General features: G+C 38.5%; 1 protein-coding gene across 2 annotated transcripts in view; it reads left to right on the forward strand.

The window, feature by feature from the left end:
- The window catches only part of SS18 (SS18 subunit of BAF chromatin remodeling complex), an 88,326-nt gene that overhangs the window by 48,003 nt on the left and 19,868 nt on the right, over nucleotides 1-20,455 (forward strand). The window contains exons 6-9 of one of the 2 annotated variants that reach the window (XM_075532476.1): nucleotides 13,368-13,535; nucleotides 14,118-14,222; nucleotides 17,031-17,123; nucleotides 17,836-17,958. In XM_075532476.1, coding sequence (XP_075388591.1) covers nucleotides 13,368-13,535; nucleotides 14,118-14,222; nucleotides 17,031-17,123; nucleotides 17,836-17,958 — 489 coding nt within the window. The remainder of the gene's footprint in view (nucleotides 1-13,367; nucleotides 13,536-14,117; nucleotides 14,223-17,030; nucleotides 17,124-17,835; nucleotides 17,959-20,455) is intronic. The other variant, XM_075532477.1, reaches the window with a different exon arrangement.

Here is a 20,455-nt window from a genome sequence, read left to right on the forward strand (position 1 = left end):
TAAACAATTTATTAGGGGCTCATACAACTCTTATCACAGTCCATACATATACATACATCGATTGTATGAAACACATCTGTACATTCTTTGCCCTAATTTTCTTTTTTTCTCCTCTTTTCTTTTTTTACATTTTATTAGGGACTCATACAACTCTTATCACAATCCATACATATACATACATCAATTGTATAAAGCACATCCATACATTCCCTGCCCCAATCATTCTCAAAGCATTTGCTCTCCACTTAAGCCCTTTGCATCAGGTCCTCTTTTTTTTCCCCCTCCCTCCCCCCCCCTTATGTGCCCTTGATAATTTATACATCGTTATTTTGTCATATCTTGCCCTATCCGGAGTCTCCCTTCCCCTCCTTCTCTGCCGTCCCTCTCCCAGGGAGGAGGTCACATGTGGATCCTTATAATCAGTTCCCCCTTTCCAACCCACTCACCCTCCACTCTCCCAGCATCGCCCCTCACAACCCTGGTCCTGAAGGTATCATCCACCCTGGATTCCCTGTGCCTTCAGCCCTCATATGTACCAGTGTACAACCTCTGCCCTATCCAGCCCTGCAAGGTAGAATTTGGATCATGGTAGTTGGGGGGAGGAAGCATCCAGGATCTGGGGGAAAGCTGTGTTCTTCATCGGTACTACCTCGCACCCTAATTAACCCATCTCCTCTCCAAAACCCCTTTGTGAGGGAATCTCCATTGGCCGACACTTGGGCCTTGGGCCTCCACTCTGCACTTCCCCCTTCATTCAATATGGTATATATACACACACACACACACATATACATACACACACATATACACACACACACATATACATATACACACATGTATCTTTTTTTTTGTTGCATGATGCCTTATACCTGGTCCCTTGGCACCTCGTGATTGCACTGGCCAGTGTGCTTCTTCCATGTGGGCTTTTTTGCTTCTGAGCTAGATGGCCGCTTGTTCACCTTCAAGCCTTTAAGACCCCAGACACTATGTCTTTTGATAGCCGGGCACCATCAGCTTTCTTCACCACATTTGCTTATGCACCCATTTAAGGACAGTGTATTTTTTTTAACATTTTATTAGGGGCTCATACAACTCTTACCACAATCCATACATATACATACATCAATTGTACAAAGCACACCTGTACATTCTTTGCCCTATTCATTTTCTTTTTTTTTTAAACAATTTATTAGGGGCTCATACAACTCTTATCACAGTTCACACATATACATACATCAGTTGTATAAAGCACATCTGTACATTCTTTGCCCTAATCATTTTTTTTCTCCTCTTTTCTTTTTTTACATTTTATTAGGGACTCATACAACTCTTATCACAATCCATACATATACATACATCAATTGTATAAAGCACATCCATACATTCCCTGCTCCAATCATTCTCAAAGCATTTGCTCTCCACTTAAGCCCTTTGTATCAGGTCCTCTTTTTTTTTCCCCTCCCTCCCTGCTTCCCCCTCCCTCATGTGCCCTTGATAATTTATACATCGTTATTTTGTCATATCTTGCCCTACCCGGAGTCTCCCTTCCCCCCTTCTCTGCCGTCCCTCTACCAGGGAGGAGGTCACATGTGGATCCTTGTAATCAGTTCCCCCTTTCCAACCCACTCACCCTCCACTTTCCCAGCATCGCCCCTCACACCCTTGGTCCTGAAGGTATCATCCACCCTGGATTCCCTGTGCCTTCAGCCCTCATATGTACCAGTGTACAGCCTCTGCCCTATCCAGCCCTGCAAGGTAGAATTTGGATTATGGTCGTTGGGGGGAGGAAGCATCCAGGATCTGGGGGAAAGCTGTGTTCTTCATCGGTACTACCTTGCACCCTAATTCACCCATCTCCTCTCCAAAACCCCTCTGTCAGGGGATCTCCAGTGGCCGACACTTCGGCCTTGGGTCTCCACTCTGCACTTCCCCCTTCATTTAATATGGTATATATATATATATATGTACATATATACACACACACACACACAGACATATACATACATACACACACATATATCTTTTTTTTTTTTTTGCATGATGCCTTATACCTGGTCCCTTGGCACCTCGTGATCGCACTGGCCGGTGTACTTCTTCGATGTGGGCTTTTTTGCTTCTGAGCTAGATGGCCGCTTGTTCACCTTCAAGCCTTTAAGACCCCAGACACTATGTCTTTTGATAGCCGGGCACCATCAGCTTTCTTCACCACATTTGCTTATGCACCCATTTAAGGGCAGTGTATTTTAAAAAAATACTTTTCCTTAAATAATTTTGCACTAGTTGTTTAATACCATTAGAAAATGACACTTTTGGCACACTGAGTTTTTGGCAAAAAAGTCTGAAGGGGCACTGTGACGGCTATCTGATAAGGTTTTCCCAGGGAATTCTTGTAGAACAGCTCTTGCTACTGCCAGGGAAGGAGCAGCTGCATTGTGGGGATGAAAAATAATTTATTGGAACAACTTTCCCGGCTGTTTTCTCACTAATTCAATTTTCTTTAAAGCCCCTTACCCCCTTTTTTCCATGATTTTTTAGTGTCCTTTGAGAAATACCAGATTGCGCCTATGAAATCCCCAAATACAATTGCTGCATCCTTTTGAGCTGACCTCTGTACTTAGATTCATCTTTAGATCTACCTGACCTTCCTTAAAACATTTGATTCATCAGAAAATTGCTTTGTGTGATGGAGCAGCATTCCTGTAAACCTACAGCAAAAAGCGTCAATGATTGGGAAATTTGAAATAATTGGCAATATTGGTAATACTGGAAGTAAACCTAAAATCAAATAAAAGAAGTTTAGATATTGCCTATCCTTGATAACACAAAGGACAAAATGTTGGCAGTTGATCCATACTGTTATGGATCCAAATGAATGTTACTTACCCAGGTCATAAAATGATGCTCATTTGTTGTCATCATTATATTATAAAAAGACTACTCCCAATCAAATGATATTTACCAAAAATGAACCCAAACCAACAGTAGTTTTCAATCTTTCTAGTGTTTTAACTCCTAGGACTTTAGTGTTCTACTCTAATACTAAAGAAATACTAGCTTATATTTTTCATTCCCCTCTGCGTATATAATGGACAGTAGTAGAGGTTTAAATATTTTGAGAAAATTAACATTGCTTCTTGCCATTGAGCAAGTCATAGGCCATTGAGCAATTATAATTTCCCCTACTGATCATTAAGATTGTTTCCCATAGTTAGTTTGCACAGGCATTCATGTGCTACTGTGCCAAGTCAGAACTTCTGATAATGTTTTATAGCTTCAAGATATGCTATTGAGTTTCTTACTTTTTACGAATGTTTTTAGATAAATGGCTTCTGTTTTGTTTTTAATGAAAACTTCACGTACTCATCGAGTTGACAAACAGGAAGGTGAGGATGTATGTGCTGCATCGGGGCGCGGAGGCTGTGAGTAGATAGGAGAGAAAGAACAGAAAGTCAGAGCGCTGCGGTTGGAGAATACTTGGTGTAGAGTAAAGAGACCAGTCTAGCTGATGCTTGAGGGAAAGTGGGGGCCGGTCTCATGAGATTAGATCCAAGAGGTAGCTGAAGGCCAGACCATGAAAGACCTTATATTATATCTCATAATATAATCCCATCAGGAATTTAGATTTAAATCTGAGGGAGCAAAAACTGCTTAAGAGTTTTGAATGAAGGAATAATACAATACAAGGGAGCTTCTAAAAGCTCTAAAATGGAGTAAACGATAGTGAAATTTTCCTGAGAACTTTTTGAAGGCTCTTAAGATACCTTTGGTTGCTGTGTGGACTGTGGTTGAGTAAGGCTAGAAAGCATGGGAACATACCCACGGTCTCTCATGCCACTGAATTATCCATGCAAAAACTCCCTCACTGGCAAATAAATAGTTTATTACTTAACATTTAAAACAAGATTTATGCTTTAAAATACTTCGATAAGGGTTGTGAAATCTTAATATTTTCTATTTTATCACTCTGGGTTCTAATATCCATTGCAATGGCTATGCAGAATTCAACAGGCAAAATTTGTGTTTAACGGGTTTACTAAGGAAGTTAACAAGTTGTAATGTCAGTCATCATTGCTCAGTGTGTTGTTTATCAGGACGCATTAACAAGGTTTTGTCTAGTCTGCTAACGTCTCAAAGCGCCTGCCACTCTACTGTAAGCCTCAACCTGGAGGCATTTATTGTAAGCTCTGTAGGTTAGCAAACTCAGCTCCCTGAATTATGTGCCCAGAGGCACCCCACTCCAGGAAGTCACCCTAAAGGTATTCAGCTCCACTTCTGTGGGCTAGTAAGCCCAATTTCCCAAATTAGGTACCCAGAGGCACCCCATTCCACAAATCAGATTCCTTTGCGGAAAGCACTCCCCTTACTTGCACCATGGATTGGGAAGGCTATCACTTTGTTCCATGCTCTGGTCCTGCTACTCCAAAGTTGTAGCTGTCATCTGGATCCAGGAGGGTCACTGCGTTGGAATCTCGGTTCCAGAGATGAGCTCCATTCCTGGCTCTTGCTGTAATGTGATCCCTCCCCCTGATTCTCAGAGGGCTCATTTTATACACAACAGGATGCCTCTTAAGGAATCCTGTTGGAAATTACTCACAGGTGAATTTTATCAAATGTCTTCCCCCACCTCCTTATAAGACCCATGCAGGGAAAAGTCATTTGGTAATAAGAAATAGTTGGGGGATATTTAGTATATATTTTGAAACTAGAGCTGTTAGGATTTGTTGCAGAGTCAGGATGTTTAAAGCCATGGGATTAGAAGACATCTGGTAGAAGTAAAGGAGAAAAAGGTCTGAATTCATTCTCTGACCTCGTCTGCATTAGGCAAAGATGAGAGACTCAGGAATACTGGGTAGATTGAGCAGCAATCGCAGGAAGTTTGGAGAGAAGCCAAGCAAGTGTAGTATCTTAAAAGCCACCCAAAGGAAATTGTTTAGAAATGAGAGAATCATCAAATGGTGAAATTCTCCTGATAAGTAACCTGAGGACTGAGAACTAATCATGGAATGTGGTGGCCTTTAGCAGTTTGGGTGGAGGGAAGGAGACCTGGTTGGAATGTGTTTTGAGAGAAAATGGGAGGGAAACTATAAACAACCTTTTCCAATGGTTTTTAGACAGGAAACCAAAGAGGAAAATGTAAAGCCAAGGTTTTATTTTTTTAAGATAGAATGTATTCAATTGTGTTTGTGTGACACTAGGAATGATCCATTGTTCCTCCTCATACCATCAAGTCAATCCATGATGTAAGAGAGGGGGAAAGGGTTAACAGTGGCGGCAGAGCTTCTGAGTTGCTGTGAGTAGTTAGTACAATCCCACAGCTTGCCTTTGCCGCTGGCATTAGCTGTGAGGGTTTAGGCAACTGCACCATTAAAAGGCTCAGTCCACAAGTGCACCTTTACTGCAGGAACAAGGGGCACTTTCAGGCACAGTGCATGGGGCAGATGCAGGTGGGTTGGTTGATTTTATTGGCAGGGGTGCTTTTCATGTTCTCATGGAAATAAGCAAGATCATTGGCGGAAATTGTAAAGAGGGTGGAATAAATGTTGGAAGTTTGAGCCTCTTATTGAGTATTGAGAGAGTTGACCAGGAATGTATGGAATTTTGATCCAGCTCAATTATCTTGAGGTTTGTTAATATATTTAAGGATTTCTCAGTGTCTTCCTGTTTGATATTTGCATTTAAAATAGTCATTTAAAAGTTTATAAAAGGTCTATTAGTTAATTGATAATCTTAAAGTTCCTAATGTGAATGCAAGAAGCAGTGGAGGGTAAGAGTTAAGAGTTGAGACTCTTATTTGTCAGAGATCAAGGTTCAAATTCCTATTGCCAACTTACTTGCTATGTGACTTGGTTGTTACTTTTTAATTTTTTTAATCATTTAATTGGGAGCTCTTACAGATTTTATAACAATCCATAATTCAATTAGATCAAACATAATTGTACAATTGCTGCCACCATCAGTTTCAAAACATTTTCTTTTTTCTTGAACTCTGATATCATCTCTACTTTATCACTTCCCCACCCTATTCCCCAGGAACCCTTATTTTATATATATATATAATTATTTTTTTGCCATATCTTAAACCATCCAATGTGTTCGTTCCCCTATAATTCTGTTATTCATCATGAGTGGGGTTATACAGTCATCATTGCTATCAGTTCCCTTTTCTCCCTCCCCCCTTCCCATATCCTGAGAGAATCCTTACTCTCGTTGCTGCTTAAGGGTTTATCTTTGACTTAATGCATCGAATGATCTTAATTATACAAAGGAAGTTACACAAGCTTAATAAGATTAATGAGGTAAAACTCAGGCCACAATAATAGTTCTCTAAAGAATTAGAGGATAGTCAAGTGTTTGATCAGCGCTGTCCTGCAACCTGGATACGTCATCCTTCTGTGTGGCCCTTCTGTGAGGGACTGTCCAGTTAGCTCACAGGTGGGTTTTGGGCCTCCACTTTGTCTATGTTCCTTCATGTCAATTTGATTGCTTGATTTTGAACTTCTGATACCTCTTCTCATGGACACCTCATGATCACACAGGTTGGTGTGCTTCTTCCATGTGGGCTTTGTTGCTTCCCTGTTTTGGCTGCTTGTTTAACTTCAAGCTTTAAGACTCTAGTCATTATGTCTTTTAATAGCTGGGCAGCATCAGCTTTCTCCACCATATTTGCTTATGCATCCATTTTGTCTTAAGCAATCGTTTTGGGAATGTATCATATATTTCCACATTATTAGGACAAACCGTTCTTCTACGGAGGTAAGATATAAGTATAGGCCCAAAGTCTGTCTGCTTCCTTAATTGTATTTACATATATGTGTGCGAATATATATGTATATATACAGACGTAGACAAAAACACCTCTTTATATATTTATATATTTACATCATACATATCTATATACCTATACACACACACACACACACATATATAAGATTTTTACTTTCTTTACTCTTTCTCTTTGCTCGTGCTCCACTATCATGTTTAACCATTGGTCACCTCTCAGTAGTTCCTCTCGCATACATTTCAATTTCTCAGTCACGAGCAGGAACACTATACCCTCTTTACTGTCAATTTTAGATCCCCTGCTATTCCCCTGTCCCTGCCCCTTCCTCCTCTCCCATGCCCCCAGAACCGTTGGTCCCATTGGTCCTGTTGCTATCTCCTTGGGATTACTTATCCTGCCTGGTTTATGTGGATTGACACTGAAAGAAAAAGGAAAAAAAGAGAGAGACCCATACTAATAGTTCCAATAATAGTTCCAAGTCTAACAGAGTCAATGAGTATGTTGTTACTTCTTTAAGCCTTCCTGCCCCCTTTTTATTAATTGAAGAGGTTAAATAGTATCTGACAGGTAATGCTCTAAGGATTAAATGTCAAAAATACCTGTCTATTCTGAACACCTGGTGTGCAGAAAGTGATGGGTGAGAGTAAAAGCCCATTTTCAGGCTCTCCTAGGTGGATTTAAGCCTCTGTTGAATCCCCTATGACTGTGGGCGGGGACGAGAGTAGCCTTCTAATCCGACAGATCATTGTAGGGTGGATTACTGTAGTTGTAGTTAGGTTCAAATGTGACACCATGGGGCTTGATCGCACGTTGGATCCAGTGTCCATTCTAATGTCTGCTTTTTCCGTTGAGGTTTTTCTCTGTTATTGTTGGGCTGGTTTTGCTCGTTTCTTTTGATTATTGTATGTTTTTCTGTATATGAAACACCCAAGATCATTAGATCTAGCAAGTGGGTAAGTCATTTCTTAGAGACGTTGGTGGATAATGGGGAGCTAACAACGAGTATAAGGAAATGCCGTAAATTGTGGTGGTATATGCACAACTGTCTTGTATATGATATGTTAAAATGTATGATATATGATTATATGCCAATAAAACTGTTAAGCATGCATTTTGAAATGCCTATTGAGAATTTACCAGGTATTTTTCCCAGTAACTATTTGACATGTAGTAAGTACTGGGTTGTTCAGGGATGAGAGCATCCACTATTTTTATTATTTGTCAGTGATATACTTTTGGAATAAAATGAGTCAAATTAATTTTCATCTATTTTGAAAAATAAATGATCTTTTATTATGTTTATGACATGCGGTTATATACTATAAAATAGAATATCATGGAAGTGGTTAACTAAACTCCCTGGCATCAGATCTAGTTTCTTCACATAATAGGAGTATAACTTTGGAAAAATTAAAATCTCTCAGTTTCAGTTTCTCTAGCTTAAAATGAGATAAATCTTCATGGTGGTATTGTGAATATTCAGTGAGTGAATACAAGAATATATAGTTAATGTTCAGTAATATTAGTGTTTATTATTATTACTAGTAAGTAAAATAGGTAATAAAAGATTCTCAATAGAAATACAGTTCTTTGATCTGGGCCCAGGAGCAATAGGAATTGCTAATGGGGGATAAGTCTTCAAAAATAAAAAAATACCAAGCATACTATTAAATGTTTTTTATCCTCCACTACAATATAAACCCATTCCAAGCTAAGAGATTGTCTTAGATTTCTAGTGCTGTTGGGAGTGCTATGTAAATGGAATCATATGTTGTCTGTCCATGTCAACTAGGCTTTTATTAACCCCTCAACATAAAGCCCTTAAGATCAACCCAGCTTTCTCTGTGTCTTAATTCATCCCTCCTTATTGCTGAGTAGTGTTCCATGGTGTTGGTGTATCACAGTTCACTCATTCACCTAAGTGAGACATTTTGCTTGTTTTCAGTGTGGGGCCAGAGACAATCTTGTATTGGGATTATAGGCTTTCTCTGGGGTAAGTACTCTGAGGTGCAGGTGTTGTGTAAATGTACACTTTGTTTTGTAATTTTCTTCAGAAAATACTGAGCTACTTTCCAGGGTGGCTCTACCATTATACCACTAGCGTGGGTAGAAAGGTCCGCCGTCTCCCTGTTTCTGCCGTAATTGGATTGTTACTACAGCTCGAAGGCAGTGGGGTGTGCAATGGCTAGTGCTGGGAGCACTTTTCACGCGTCTGGTTCCATCTATGTTAGGGTTTGCAGTGCATCGTCTCTTGGTGATTTTACCCTTTTCCTAGTTGGCACGTTTAGCTTTCTACTGTTGAGTTTGAAAAAGTATTCATATATCTTAGATAAGAGTCTTAAGGACTGATTTAAAAATGTAAAACTTCTTTTAGGTACAATTTCAAACATGGAAAATTTTGAATTATCCCTGTATCCGCGCCTATCCTGTATCCTACAGTTCATAGTTTATCGTACCACATATACCCGAGTATAAGCCGACCCGAATATCAGCCGAGGCACCTAATTTTACCACAAAAACTGCAATTAAAAATGTGCTGAAAACCTCGGCTTATCCACGAGTATATTGGTATTTGTCCTTCCATCTACTTGTCCAGTGGGTGCAATGCACAGACTTTGCAGTTATCAACACACTTCATCCTTAGAAACTTCAGCCTACTTTTTGTTAGAGTTTTAATATTTTAAAATATTTTGCTTTTCCCCTCACCTTTGGTGGACACAATGGTTATGTTTCTAACTGGAAGGCTGGCCGTTTGAGCCCACCAGGCACTTAGTGGCAATCTGCTTCTGTGAAAGAGTCTTCGCCCTTGGAAACGCCGTGGGCAGTTCTACTCTGTCCTGTAGGACTGCTGTGAGTTAGATCCCTCCTGAGTGTTGTGTGTTTGGATGTTTTTTGGTTTGTTTTTCCTTAGTAAAATTTTCATAAAACCCCTTAGAATTCATTTTGTAGCTAATTTATCACAGGATAATACCCGACTTAAACATTTTATATGAACTATAATCTAGAAGGGGTAACTCTCCCGTAGAAGACCATATTAATGCATGTTTCTAGGACTGTCTGGGTCAGAATCATCTTGGGTACTTATTAAAACAAAGCTTTGTTTGTCCTGCCACATGACTGCTAAACTAGAATCTGTAGAGGTAGGTTTTAAAAGGTATATTTTAACAAATACTGCAAATGATGTTATTCCTAATTCAGTCTCTCAAAAAATGTCAGGATCATCTTTGTGCCAGATGGTTCATAATGCTTCAGCTTTCGTGTTGAGGGGCCAAAGCCTGCCTGTTCTAACGCAGCCCCTCCCCGTGGCTTTCTGCTGGGTGGGCGAGGGGTTTTACTCACACAGCCTGTTGTTACCTGCGCCATATAAATCCATAGCTCTTTGCAGTTCTCTTCAGTCTGAAGTAGACATATACCAATGATGTGGGTTTGAGCTTTTCTTACTGTATAATGGAAACAATTGCCTCTTAGGAGGGAGTGTTTCAGGAATTGCCTAAACTTGTGGTTTGTTGGATTCATTAATCCACAGGATTCCTTCTCCAATTTTTGATCTCAAAAAGCTGAATATATAATCTAGTTCCCTGAATAGTTAGTAGAAATGCCTGTGATCTAAAATTATCCTCTGGAGAAACCCAGGATTTCTTAACCTTGCCACTCTTGACATTTTGGGCTGCATAATTTGTTGGAGTGCATTGTAGGATACGTGTAGCCGTATTTCTGGACTCTACCACTAGATGTCAGTAGCAGCCTCTGTCCTTCGTAGGACAGCCAAAAATGTTCCCACACTTTGCTAACTGTCCTGTGGTGGCACAATTGCCCACGATTGAGAACTACCACATTTATCAGTGTTTAATGTGAGTAAATACATAGAAAAGTCATCTGTATTACTAACGAAACAAATGATACTGACAAACTGCTATTGTGTAATGGTAAGTCAGAAAGTATTGCCACTAGAGGTCTAGTTCATACACGAGCAGACTTATTCCAAGCAAAACATGCTTAAATGTCTCTGCCATCAGGGGATGGCTGTGGATAAGCTCTCCCAGTAATATACTTTTCTTATTCTAGTTAGGGTGTCTTTAATAAAAAGTCCAATAAGCCTAGTGACTTTTGAACCAGTTACATTTAAGGAGAGGTCAGTTAAGAAAATGACTCTTTTTTTAATTCTGAAGGAGTAATCTGCATATATATTTTTAAGGGACATAGGGCAATCACAGGGGCATACCATGAAGAAGAAGGTGTAAGAAATTGAAAACTGCATTGGTGAGGAAAAGGCCAGGAAAATGGTGCTGAAGAATTGTTTCCCTCCCACAGAGCACCTGAGCATTCTACATGAGTAGCAAGGACTGTCTTATGGGAACTTCGTTGGGAAACCTTACCCATCTACCATACAGCCATAGTCCTACCTCTTTATTTCTTTTCCCCTTCAAAACCAAAGAACATTTCAAGGACACTGATTTGAGCCTCCAAGGAGTCAAAAGTATCATTTTTGATGTGGTGCAAATCATAGAGCAGAGAGTTCTTCAGGGAAGGAGTAGAGAGATGGAAACAATGCCTCTAGAAGTGTATAGACCTAGATGGAAGATATATCCAGCAACTGTAGCCTCACATTCTTGATGTTTATGTTTAATAAAGGGCTCTGTAATTTCTATAGCAATACTTTTTTGATACACCCTAGTATGTGTGTATGTAGGTGTTGTGTATTTAGTGGATAAGTCTTCAACGAAAGAACGAGAGGGCCTTCCTGTGGTCGCGCTTCCATCCTGCACTCTCTGGGCTCAGGTTAAATTCTGCGCGGTGTCGGGGCCCTTCCAGGGAAGGGGAGCGGCGGAAGGGACAGAAGGCTGGTGCTTGAGCTCCTTGGCGTGAAACTGCTGGCAGTCCCAGAAGGTGCAGCGCGCGGCACTGTCTTGTCTAAGTCTTCAACTAAAGTGACATTTCGCATTGAGAGGAAGCTTAGAATTTTATTATTACTTAGAAAAATCCCCCCACCCCCATGGCTACTGTGTTTTTGCCTTCTCCTTAGTTCCAATGTGTTTTATGTACTCAGTTTTATAGTTATGTTCTGTTAAATCAGGTATCATTTAGTATTCTTGGTGCTTTTGCACAAAACCCTAATTTACTGAAAAGTCTGTGAATGCCCAATCACGTCACTTATGAAATTATGAATTGGAATGTCCTCTAGTGAAATATCTGTTCAGATCCACTTCCCATTTTGTTATAGCTTATCTTTGAGTAAAGATAGTGAAGGATAGAGGAATACATAATTGTGTTAGGATCAAACCTGAGTTTTGTCTGATACTGGGTTCTTGGTTTCCTCCATTGGTAACTTAAAAATAGGATACTTACCTCTGGTTGTAGTTAGTGATTTACATGAAATAAATATCTTACTTGAGTGTAGGTAAGTTCTCTTCCATTTCCCACTGCGCCTCCTTATCTCTACTAGTAAGAGTATCTTTCCTCTAACGATCCCAGAGCAACCCTTGAACAGTGTATATTCCTAACAATAAAATTAGAAGTAAAAAGGAGTATGAAAAGAACAGGAGAAGGTAAATAGGGAAAGAGCTCAGCTAAAGCACTGTAGCCAAACCAGTTCTTCAGGTTGAAACCATGACGGTCTTTCTGCTCACATTGCGCTGTTGTGGGCCAATAAGACATTTCAGGAGCGGGGCTTTTGCTTTGTTTCTAATTGCTTGTTTGAATAGTCTTTCGGCTCTCTCAGTGACTCTGCCTAGAAAACTTTCCCAGTGTTTCTTTTCTGTGTGTTCTTTACTTTTTCCTTCAATTGTCCCCAAGTTAGTAAAGGGGAAGTCTGTAGCTGTCTTAGCAGTGAGCTGGGAGATGACTCGTCCGTACTTTGAGACAGTAATGGTTATAATGGCAGAAGGATGAGCTCCCCCCCCCCCCCCACAGTAGCTCGGACCAGTCCATCTCTGAGGAGCTGGTTACATTGTTAGATGCAGCACAGAACTTTATGACCATTGTTGATCATTTCATGGGATGGACGTTTACGGTTGCCAGTGTGGAACTAGCGGTGATGGTTGGGTGCTTCTGGTATTGCTCACTTTGGAAGGGGCGTAGAGCTGGTTTCTGAGCCTCTGGTTTTTATGATGGTGTGTTTGATTCATTGTGCGCGTGTGAGAGAAACTAAGAAGAGCTGCAGCTCTTTGAGGTGAAGAAAACCCGTTTGGCTTTTAAGGTATAGTCGTAAAGGGGAAAAAAGACCCTGGAAGTTTTACCCTCAAGTTAAGGTTTATGAAATTCTGCTGCAGAAATAATCCTTGTAAAACGTTGAAGATTTCCCTGTATACCTCAGATTGGAGTTTGATAAGGGGAACAAAATGGAAAACCCAGAAATTTGTTTTCTTTTGCTTGGTTTGACTGCTCATTTTGCTGTGTATCTACCATGTGTTTTTAGTTGTTTTAGTTTTTTGTTTACAGCATATTTCAGATTTAATGAATTTTTTAAATTTAAAGCTGACTTTTATTTTATTTCATTTTATTTTTTTGGATTATATATTTGATTTCTCTTAAAATTTAACATTTATATGGAAAAATATTGTATGTGTAATGCTGTATCTGTTTTCAGGTCCAATGATGCATCAGCAGCCTCCATCTCAACAATATAATATGCCGCAGGGAGGTGGACAACATTACCAAGGGCAGCAGCCACCTATGGGAATGATGGGTCAAGTTAATCAAGGAAATCATATGATGGGTCAGAGACAGATCCCTCCTTATAGACCACCTCAACAGGGTAAGATTCCATTTTGAAAATGTCCTGTTTAATATAAGGAAGGCCTTATGTTTTAATAAACTTTTGGTTTTTAAACATAATTAGATGCAAAGTTGGGGTCTTTTTCCCTGACTCCCTCTCCCCCCAAAAGATAGTCAATAGAGTAGGTACAAAGGGTCATGTAATGGTTCGGAACTTTATAGCTTTATTTTATTTATCCTTTTCTTGGGAAAATTTATATACCCATATACTCGAGTATAAGCCAAGTTTTTCAGCACAGTTTTAGTGCAGTTTTTGTGGTGAAATTAGATGCCTTGGCAGATATTCGGGTCGGCTTATACTGGAGTATATATGGTTTTTCTGAATTGGTATTGTTTGATACTGCATGTATGGTCTTCACATTAATTTTAGTGAAATGTGGTTTTGGAGCTATGTGTGTATGTATGAATGCGCATAAGAAGAGTTTAAAATGTTTGAAATGGCAGAGAATGGGCGGGGAGGCTACAGCTGAGAACTAACCTCTCATAACATCAGCTTAGAAAGCAAGCCTTTGATGACATAGAGAACAAATTATTTACATCTTGACTGGTTGTGGTTTTTCAGGCCCACCACAGCAGTACTCAGGCCAGGAAGACTATTATGGGGACCAATACAGTCATGGTGGACAAGGTCCTCCAGAAGGCATGAACCAGCAATATTACCCTGATGGTAATTTCTCCTAATGTTAACTTTCCCATTTTCTATCCCTGCCCAATATTAATGGAGATAGCTATTCAAAACATTGTAAGGGGGATGAAGAAACTAAGTATCTGTTTCTTCTAAATTTAGAAAAACTTTTAAGTAATCGACAACATCAATGATAGCATTTGTTTATAAACTATATTTTGTGTAGCTATTCCATATTAGTACCATCAGGAATCATCTTCTCATTAGAATCCTTTCCTATATCAAAGAGGGCCCTTTTATATGATTTCTTCATTTCAAGCAAAGCAAGTATTAATTTACTGTTGTTTTAAATAACCATATTATTCAGAAATTGTTTTTATGTACCATTCATTTACATTTATTTATGCATTGTATGAACACATAAAGAATATAATCCTTGCATAGTTTCCAAAATTTATGTTATATACGTCTCAAAGAACAATGACTTAAATACATTAACCGTTGAGGAAAAAAATTGGAAGCTAAATCATATGTGCAGCAGGATGGGAAAGGCATTTAGAAACCAGATTTCAATATTTAATTTTCTAGAATTTTATTTTCAGTGACTTGTGAAAAGTGGTCAGTAAAAGTGTATGCTACACTTTAAGAAAATCTTTAGCGGTAATACATCAATACACATAAGAGGTTTTCATTGTATAGTTCTTTACATTTTCTTATGTTTTGAAAAATTTAAACAAAATGTTGAACAAAAATGATTTGATTCAAACATATAGAACTGCTAAGCGTTGATTGTACAAAGTGAAAAAGAGCTCACACTGCTTTGAAAGTGATTGCCAAAGCTTTCTCTAGCTAGCTCCCTGGGTGCATTTCCTTAACAGAAACACTTGGGAAACTAAGAACTTTTAAGGTGTTGGGAGCCATTGATAAGAAGTTAATATAAGGCAGCAAGATATAATTTGGTGTATTTAAAAAGTAATTTTGCCCACCATTTTTTATAAATGCATAAAGGATAATGGTGTATTAGTTTACTTGTTTTTCCTGCAGAGGCTGTGACCAGTTAGCAGAGCAGACGCTCACTTGTAAAAGTTGTTTGCTCACAGTAGAAGTTTATTAGTAGTGGTGATGATAGGTAAGGGATAGTAGTGGTTTGAGAACCGATGCATATTTTTACAGAGTTTTTATAACACTGAATTATTCAGGATGTTTTTTCTTTGCTTTTTTCCCTTCCCATGTAGATATGCTATTAAGCTTTTGGAAAGAGTAGATTACAGATATTTGAAAGAGACAAAATTTACTGTGTTAAATTATATATATGTTAGAAAGTCTTCTGAAAACTTAATGCTTAATTGTTTAATTATTAAAATGCATATTAAGTAATTGAGTTAAGCTTGATATTGTTATTTTAGTCCTACCTCCTGATATATGTATTGTTATGAATGTACTCTTTTGGTTAAAATAGATACTATTTTCCTAAACGTAATAACTTTGTCTATTACAATAGTTCATATTATCTTATAGTCAAGGATTATTGATTTAAAAGTTATCTTTTTGTATAGGTGTTCATTCTTCTATATCTGACATTTATTATATTAACATCAAGTAATTTTCATAAATGGCTATTATCTCTCATTTTGTCTAGATATTTATAATAAAATATTTGGAGTTAGTAGGTCTTTGCTGTAAAGAACTAGATAGTATATTTTTAGTGTTTTCAGCCTATCCTTTTGGTCTCAACGACTAAACTCTATACTTGTTAGTGGAAAACAGCTATAGACAATATATAAGTGAACAAACATGCGTACATGCTAATAAAACTGTATAAGAACAGAACAGCTACTATTTAATGTACTGGTTATAGTTTATAAACTCTTGCAAAGATATTTATCAGGTGATTTGGGAATGTTCAGGCTCTAGGATACTGTGACGTGTGCGTATCACATTCCTCATCGTCACCACGGTCAGAGGTGGCTTGACGACAGTGGGTGTCCCTCCTCAGGCATTTTTGTAACATTCTGACTTAGTTAAGTGCATGGTTTCCTGAATTTTCTTTGGGAAGTTTAATTAAAAATCTAAGAGGACTATTTTTTAAAATCAATTTCTAGATTATCTTGCCGATGGCATTTATTGGTCTTGGAAGCAGCATATAAGGGGTTTTTCTTTTTTGGGCTTTTTCTTAGGTGTTGGAGTGACTAAGCTAAAGGTATATGCTAGTACTTAAAAATATTAATTTTATAAAATTGTATGCTTATGGTACTTAAAAAACCTTTTCTAATGACAAAATGGCAACATTAAAACTAGTTTTTGCATCAGAAAATACTTTGGTGTGTATATATATATATATATACTTTATGCAGGTAAATAGAATGTAAAAAATATGTTTTAGTTTCTTTCAGGGGAAAAAACTTTCAGAGCTCTTTTATATTTTGCATTGTTTTTAGCATATGCTGTGGAATTGGAGATCAGCAGAACAGGTGTTTGACAAAATATGATAATTGCTTCCTTTGTTCATTTTAATTTAATTCAGGTTATTTACATGTGAAAGGCTTAGATGCTTTCATTCTCTTCTTTAAAAATGGAGGATAAGGCCCCCCTTGAGTGAGGCTTATCATAGTTAAGACAATAAGTACAATGTTTCTAAAACTAGTGAGTGCTCTTTGCTAAAAAAAAAAAATGCACGTTGTCTCTATATGAAAACAATCACATTGGTAAATATTTGGCTAATGCAATTGAAATTTTTAAAATGTATTTCCAGTTCATTTTCTCAATTTTATCTGAAAAGTTTAAATATTGTTAGGGTTTTCACTCAGTGGCCATTAACGTTTCTTCCTGTCTCTTGTCGAATTGATGTAGGTCATAATGATTACGGTTATCAGCAACCGTCGTATCCTGAACAAGGCTACGATAGGCCTTATGAGGATTCCTCACAACATTACTACGAAGGAGGTATCTATATACCTTCACACACACACACACACACACACACACACACACACACACACACACACACGCCCCCCCTTCTATAGGAACGCAAACTTGCATAAGACCACTTCTCCCGTGCAAGCCTCCTGTATAGTATAGCGCTGGCTCTCTCTACAACCAAAACCATGTCCTTACACATATTTACGTCTGTAACCATAACTTGTCATTTCTAACAACAGTAAAAAGACTAAAACATTTACAAATAATTTTCCTCAGTGGAAATTTTCTGTTTGAACATAAACCCATTGATCCAATTTATTTTTCTCGTGTGTGTTTACATATATATAATTTTGCATACAAGTATAGTGCCTTTAGGAAACAGCTTGCTGATCTTGTGTAGCTAGTGTGTGCTCTTGTAGCTGTCTTTAATTTTGTCTTTTTTATTTTATTTAGCATAGTCATGATCTTATGACTGTGATGTTCCAGTAAATGTAATGCTCGTATGGCAGAGGCGCTGAAAATGCTGCAGTTCAACCTTGCAAAATTGGCTTTAACTGCAGTTTGTTTGGCCGAAATCCTTCTGTTTGGTTTGAGTTTTTCCTTTGTTTTGTTAACTTTTAAAAATCAGTATGGCATCTCATTTTGTTCTTGTGTTGTTGGCTATGCATTCTAGAAGAAGAGAGTTAATTAAGCAACTTTCTCAGGTTGTTTTTCCTCTTCTCCGATTATCCTGTAGGAAACTCACAATATGGCCAACAGCAAGATGCCTACCAGGGACCACCTCCACAACAGGGTTACCCGCCCCAGCAGCAGCAGTATCCAGGGCAGCAGGGCTACCCAGGCCAGCAGCAGGGCTATGGTGAGTAGCTTTCTGCAGTTCATTTTTGTCACAGGAACTGTGGTCACTATTGATGTAAGATAATGGAAATAGATAGTATTTCTTTTTCTAAGAATTACCACTTTGGAAAATGCACAAGTTTAGTTAGCTTATAATTCGAATATTTACTTAAAATGCTATTCTTAGGTAAAATGGATAGTTCATTTTCAAAGAACCATAAACTACAGTTGGATAATTGACCAAGAGTAGGTGTATAGTTACTTAAAAACAAGGGAGGGAAAAAAATCCTCAAACCAATTGGTCATTCATGACCCAGCAGTACCTTTGTATGTTCTGAGAAAACATTGACAATTTGGGTGAGTGTTAACCACATCTATATAATCTGCTTAGCAAAATTTTTTACTGTTAATATGAAAACACAACATTGCTTTTATTTTAAGTGTAAATAAACATTCTATTCAGAAAGCATAAAGAAAATGGTTTTATCATCTGTAGGTAGAAAACACTATACATCTGTAAGTTACTTTTCTTGCAGAATGTGGGGGGAAGTGTAGCCATATCTTTAATACACTCACAATGCCCTGGTTGCACAATGGGTAACAAGTTGGACTGCTAACCACAAGATCGGTAGTTCGAAACCACCAGCAATTGAACCGGAGAAATATGAGGCTTTCTGTTCCTGTAAAGACAGCCTCAGAAACCCATAGAGATAGTTCTGCTTTGTGTTATAAGGTATTATAATTTTAAATATGTGTTGTATTATAACTTTGTATTATAACTATGTGTTGTAATTGACTGAATACAGTGTGAATGGATAAGTGAGAATGTCTGTTTAAGGACTTGGCTTTGCTGTCAGGTAAGTGTTGGACTGTTAACTGCTGTCGGCGCTTTAGATTCATCAGCCACTGTAGGTTATCTGCACCTGTAAAGGTTTAAAGCCTCAGTAGCTGTGTTAGTCCGGGTTGACTAGAGAAACACATTCATAGACACTCCTGTGTATAAGAAAGAGCTTTAGGTAAAAGTGTAATTGTCTATTAGGAAAACATCCCAGCCCAGTCCAGATCAAGTCCATAAGTCCATTATTACCCCATTTGTCAATACTAGTCCATAAATTCCCCTTTTAGACTCACGCAGCCATGCAATGATGCTGAATGCAGGAAGATCACAGGCTAGTGGGTGGAAAGTCTTATGGATCCAGTGGTGGTGGAAGCATCTCATCGCTGGCATGGGTTTCCATGTGGCTTCTCTAGGTCCAGGGCTCTGGCTGCATCAGTGGCTGTTAGCAGGAAGACACAGTAGAGAGTATCTCCAGTCTCCAGGGAGGGATTCCAGAGAAGGCCATGCCCACACAGAGGCCTCATTGGCTATGGCCTGATTGACAGGCTAGACCCCACCCCTTTGCAACTTGATAGGAGATTATCTGCCACAGATGCCCTACCTAAGGTGGGTCCCTATGAATGAGAATTGACTTGTTGGCAGTGGGTTATAATGTTTACTAGCTGGACATAAGTGGCTTTGTTTTAAAATGATTTCTAATGTATGAGGTAGGGTGAATGATGCACTATGGGGGAATTACCTGAGCTTCCAATCTCAGGCTCCTGAAAGCAATGTAGAGATAGGAAATGCAGTTCTAATGATAGTGAAATATCTGCTTACTAACACTGACACCTTCTTTTGGTAACTTGATCTCATTCATAACAGCAGTGTCTTATTTATCTTTGATTGAAGCTCAGGTGTTTAAATGTTTGTTTAAATGTTATAAAAGTGTTTCAGATCACTTTTGTCTACTTATGATCAAATTACTAAACTAACTGCCATTGAGTCCATGCTGACTCATAGTGACTCTGTAGGACAGGGTAGAACTGCCCCCTGTGAATTTCCAAGACTGTAACTCTTTATGGGAGTAGAGCAGAAAGCCCCGGCTTTCTCCAGAGGAGTGCCCGGTGGTTACTAACCGCTCACCTGGGGTTAGCAGCCCAGCTTACAACTGCTACGCCACTAGGGCTCTTTCTGCCTATGCCAGCAACTACATGAATCAATGCCAGGCAGATGTTCTTCTGCCCCCTCATAAACACATTGAATGTATTTCCTGAAAGATGAGTTCTGCTTCTTAGATTATTGATAGAGCTTTAGAAATATGCCATGGATATTTTGTTTTCACAATGAACATTTACATTTTTCACTCTTTTCAAATAGCATTTCCATTTCATGACTGTTTAATATTATACTTTTAAATACATAGGGTGTTCTGGTTTTATTGCATTTGCTTGAAAACAAATATGTGACTAAATCAGATAAACTCACTTGACTGAAGAGAAATATCTTCAGTGGGAAGAAAGGGTAAAAGAGAAGGTAATGTTTTTTTTTGTTTGAATAGTTAAATGATGTTTTAAAGGAGAGAAGTGTCCATTTTGTTTCTCCACAGGCTTTCTTTTTGTTGTTGACCTTCTCATAGGAGAAAATGTACTTTTAACAATTAAGACTATTGGAGCTTATTTAAGGTTTAAAATGTATTTAA

The sequence above is a fragment of the Tenrec ecaudatus genome, chromosome 15 (genome assembly GCF_050624435.1).
Source record: "Tenrec ecaudatus isolate mTenEca1 chromosome 15, mTenEca1.hap1, whole genome shotgun sequence".
NCBI classification, from domain to species: Eukaryota; Metazoa; Chordata; class Mammalia; order Afrosoricida; family Tenrecidae; genus Tenrec; species Tenrec ecaudatus.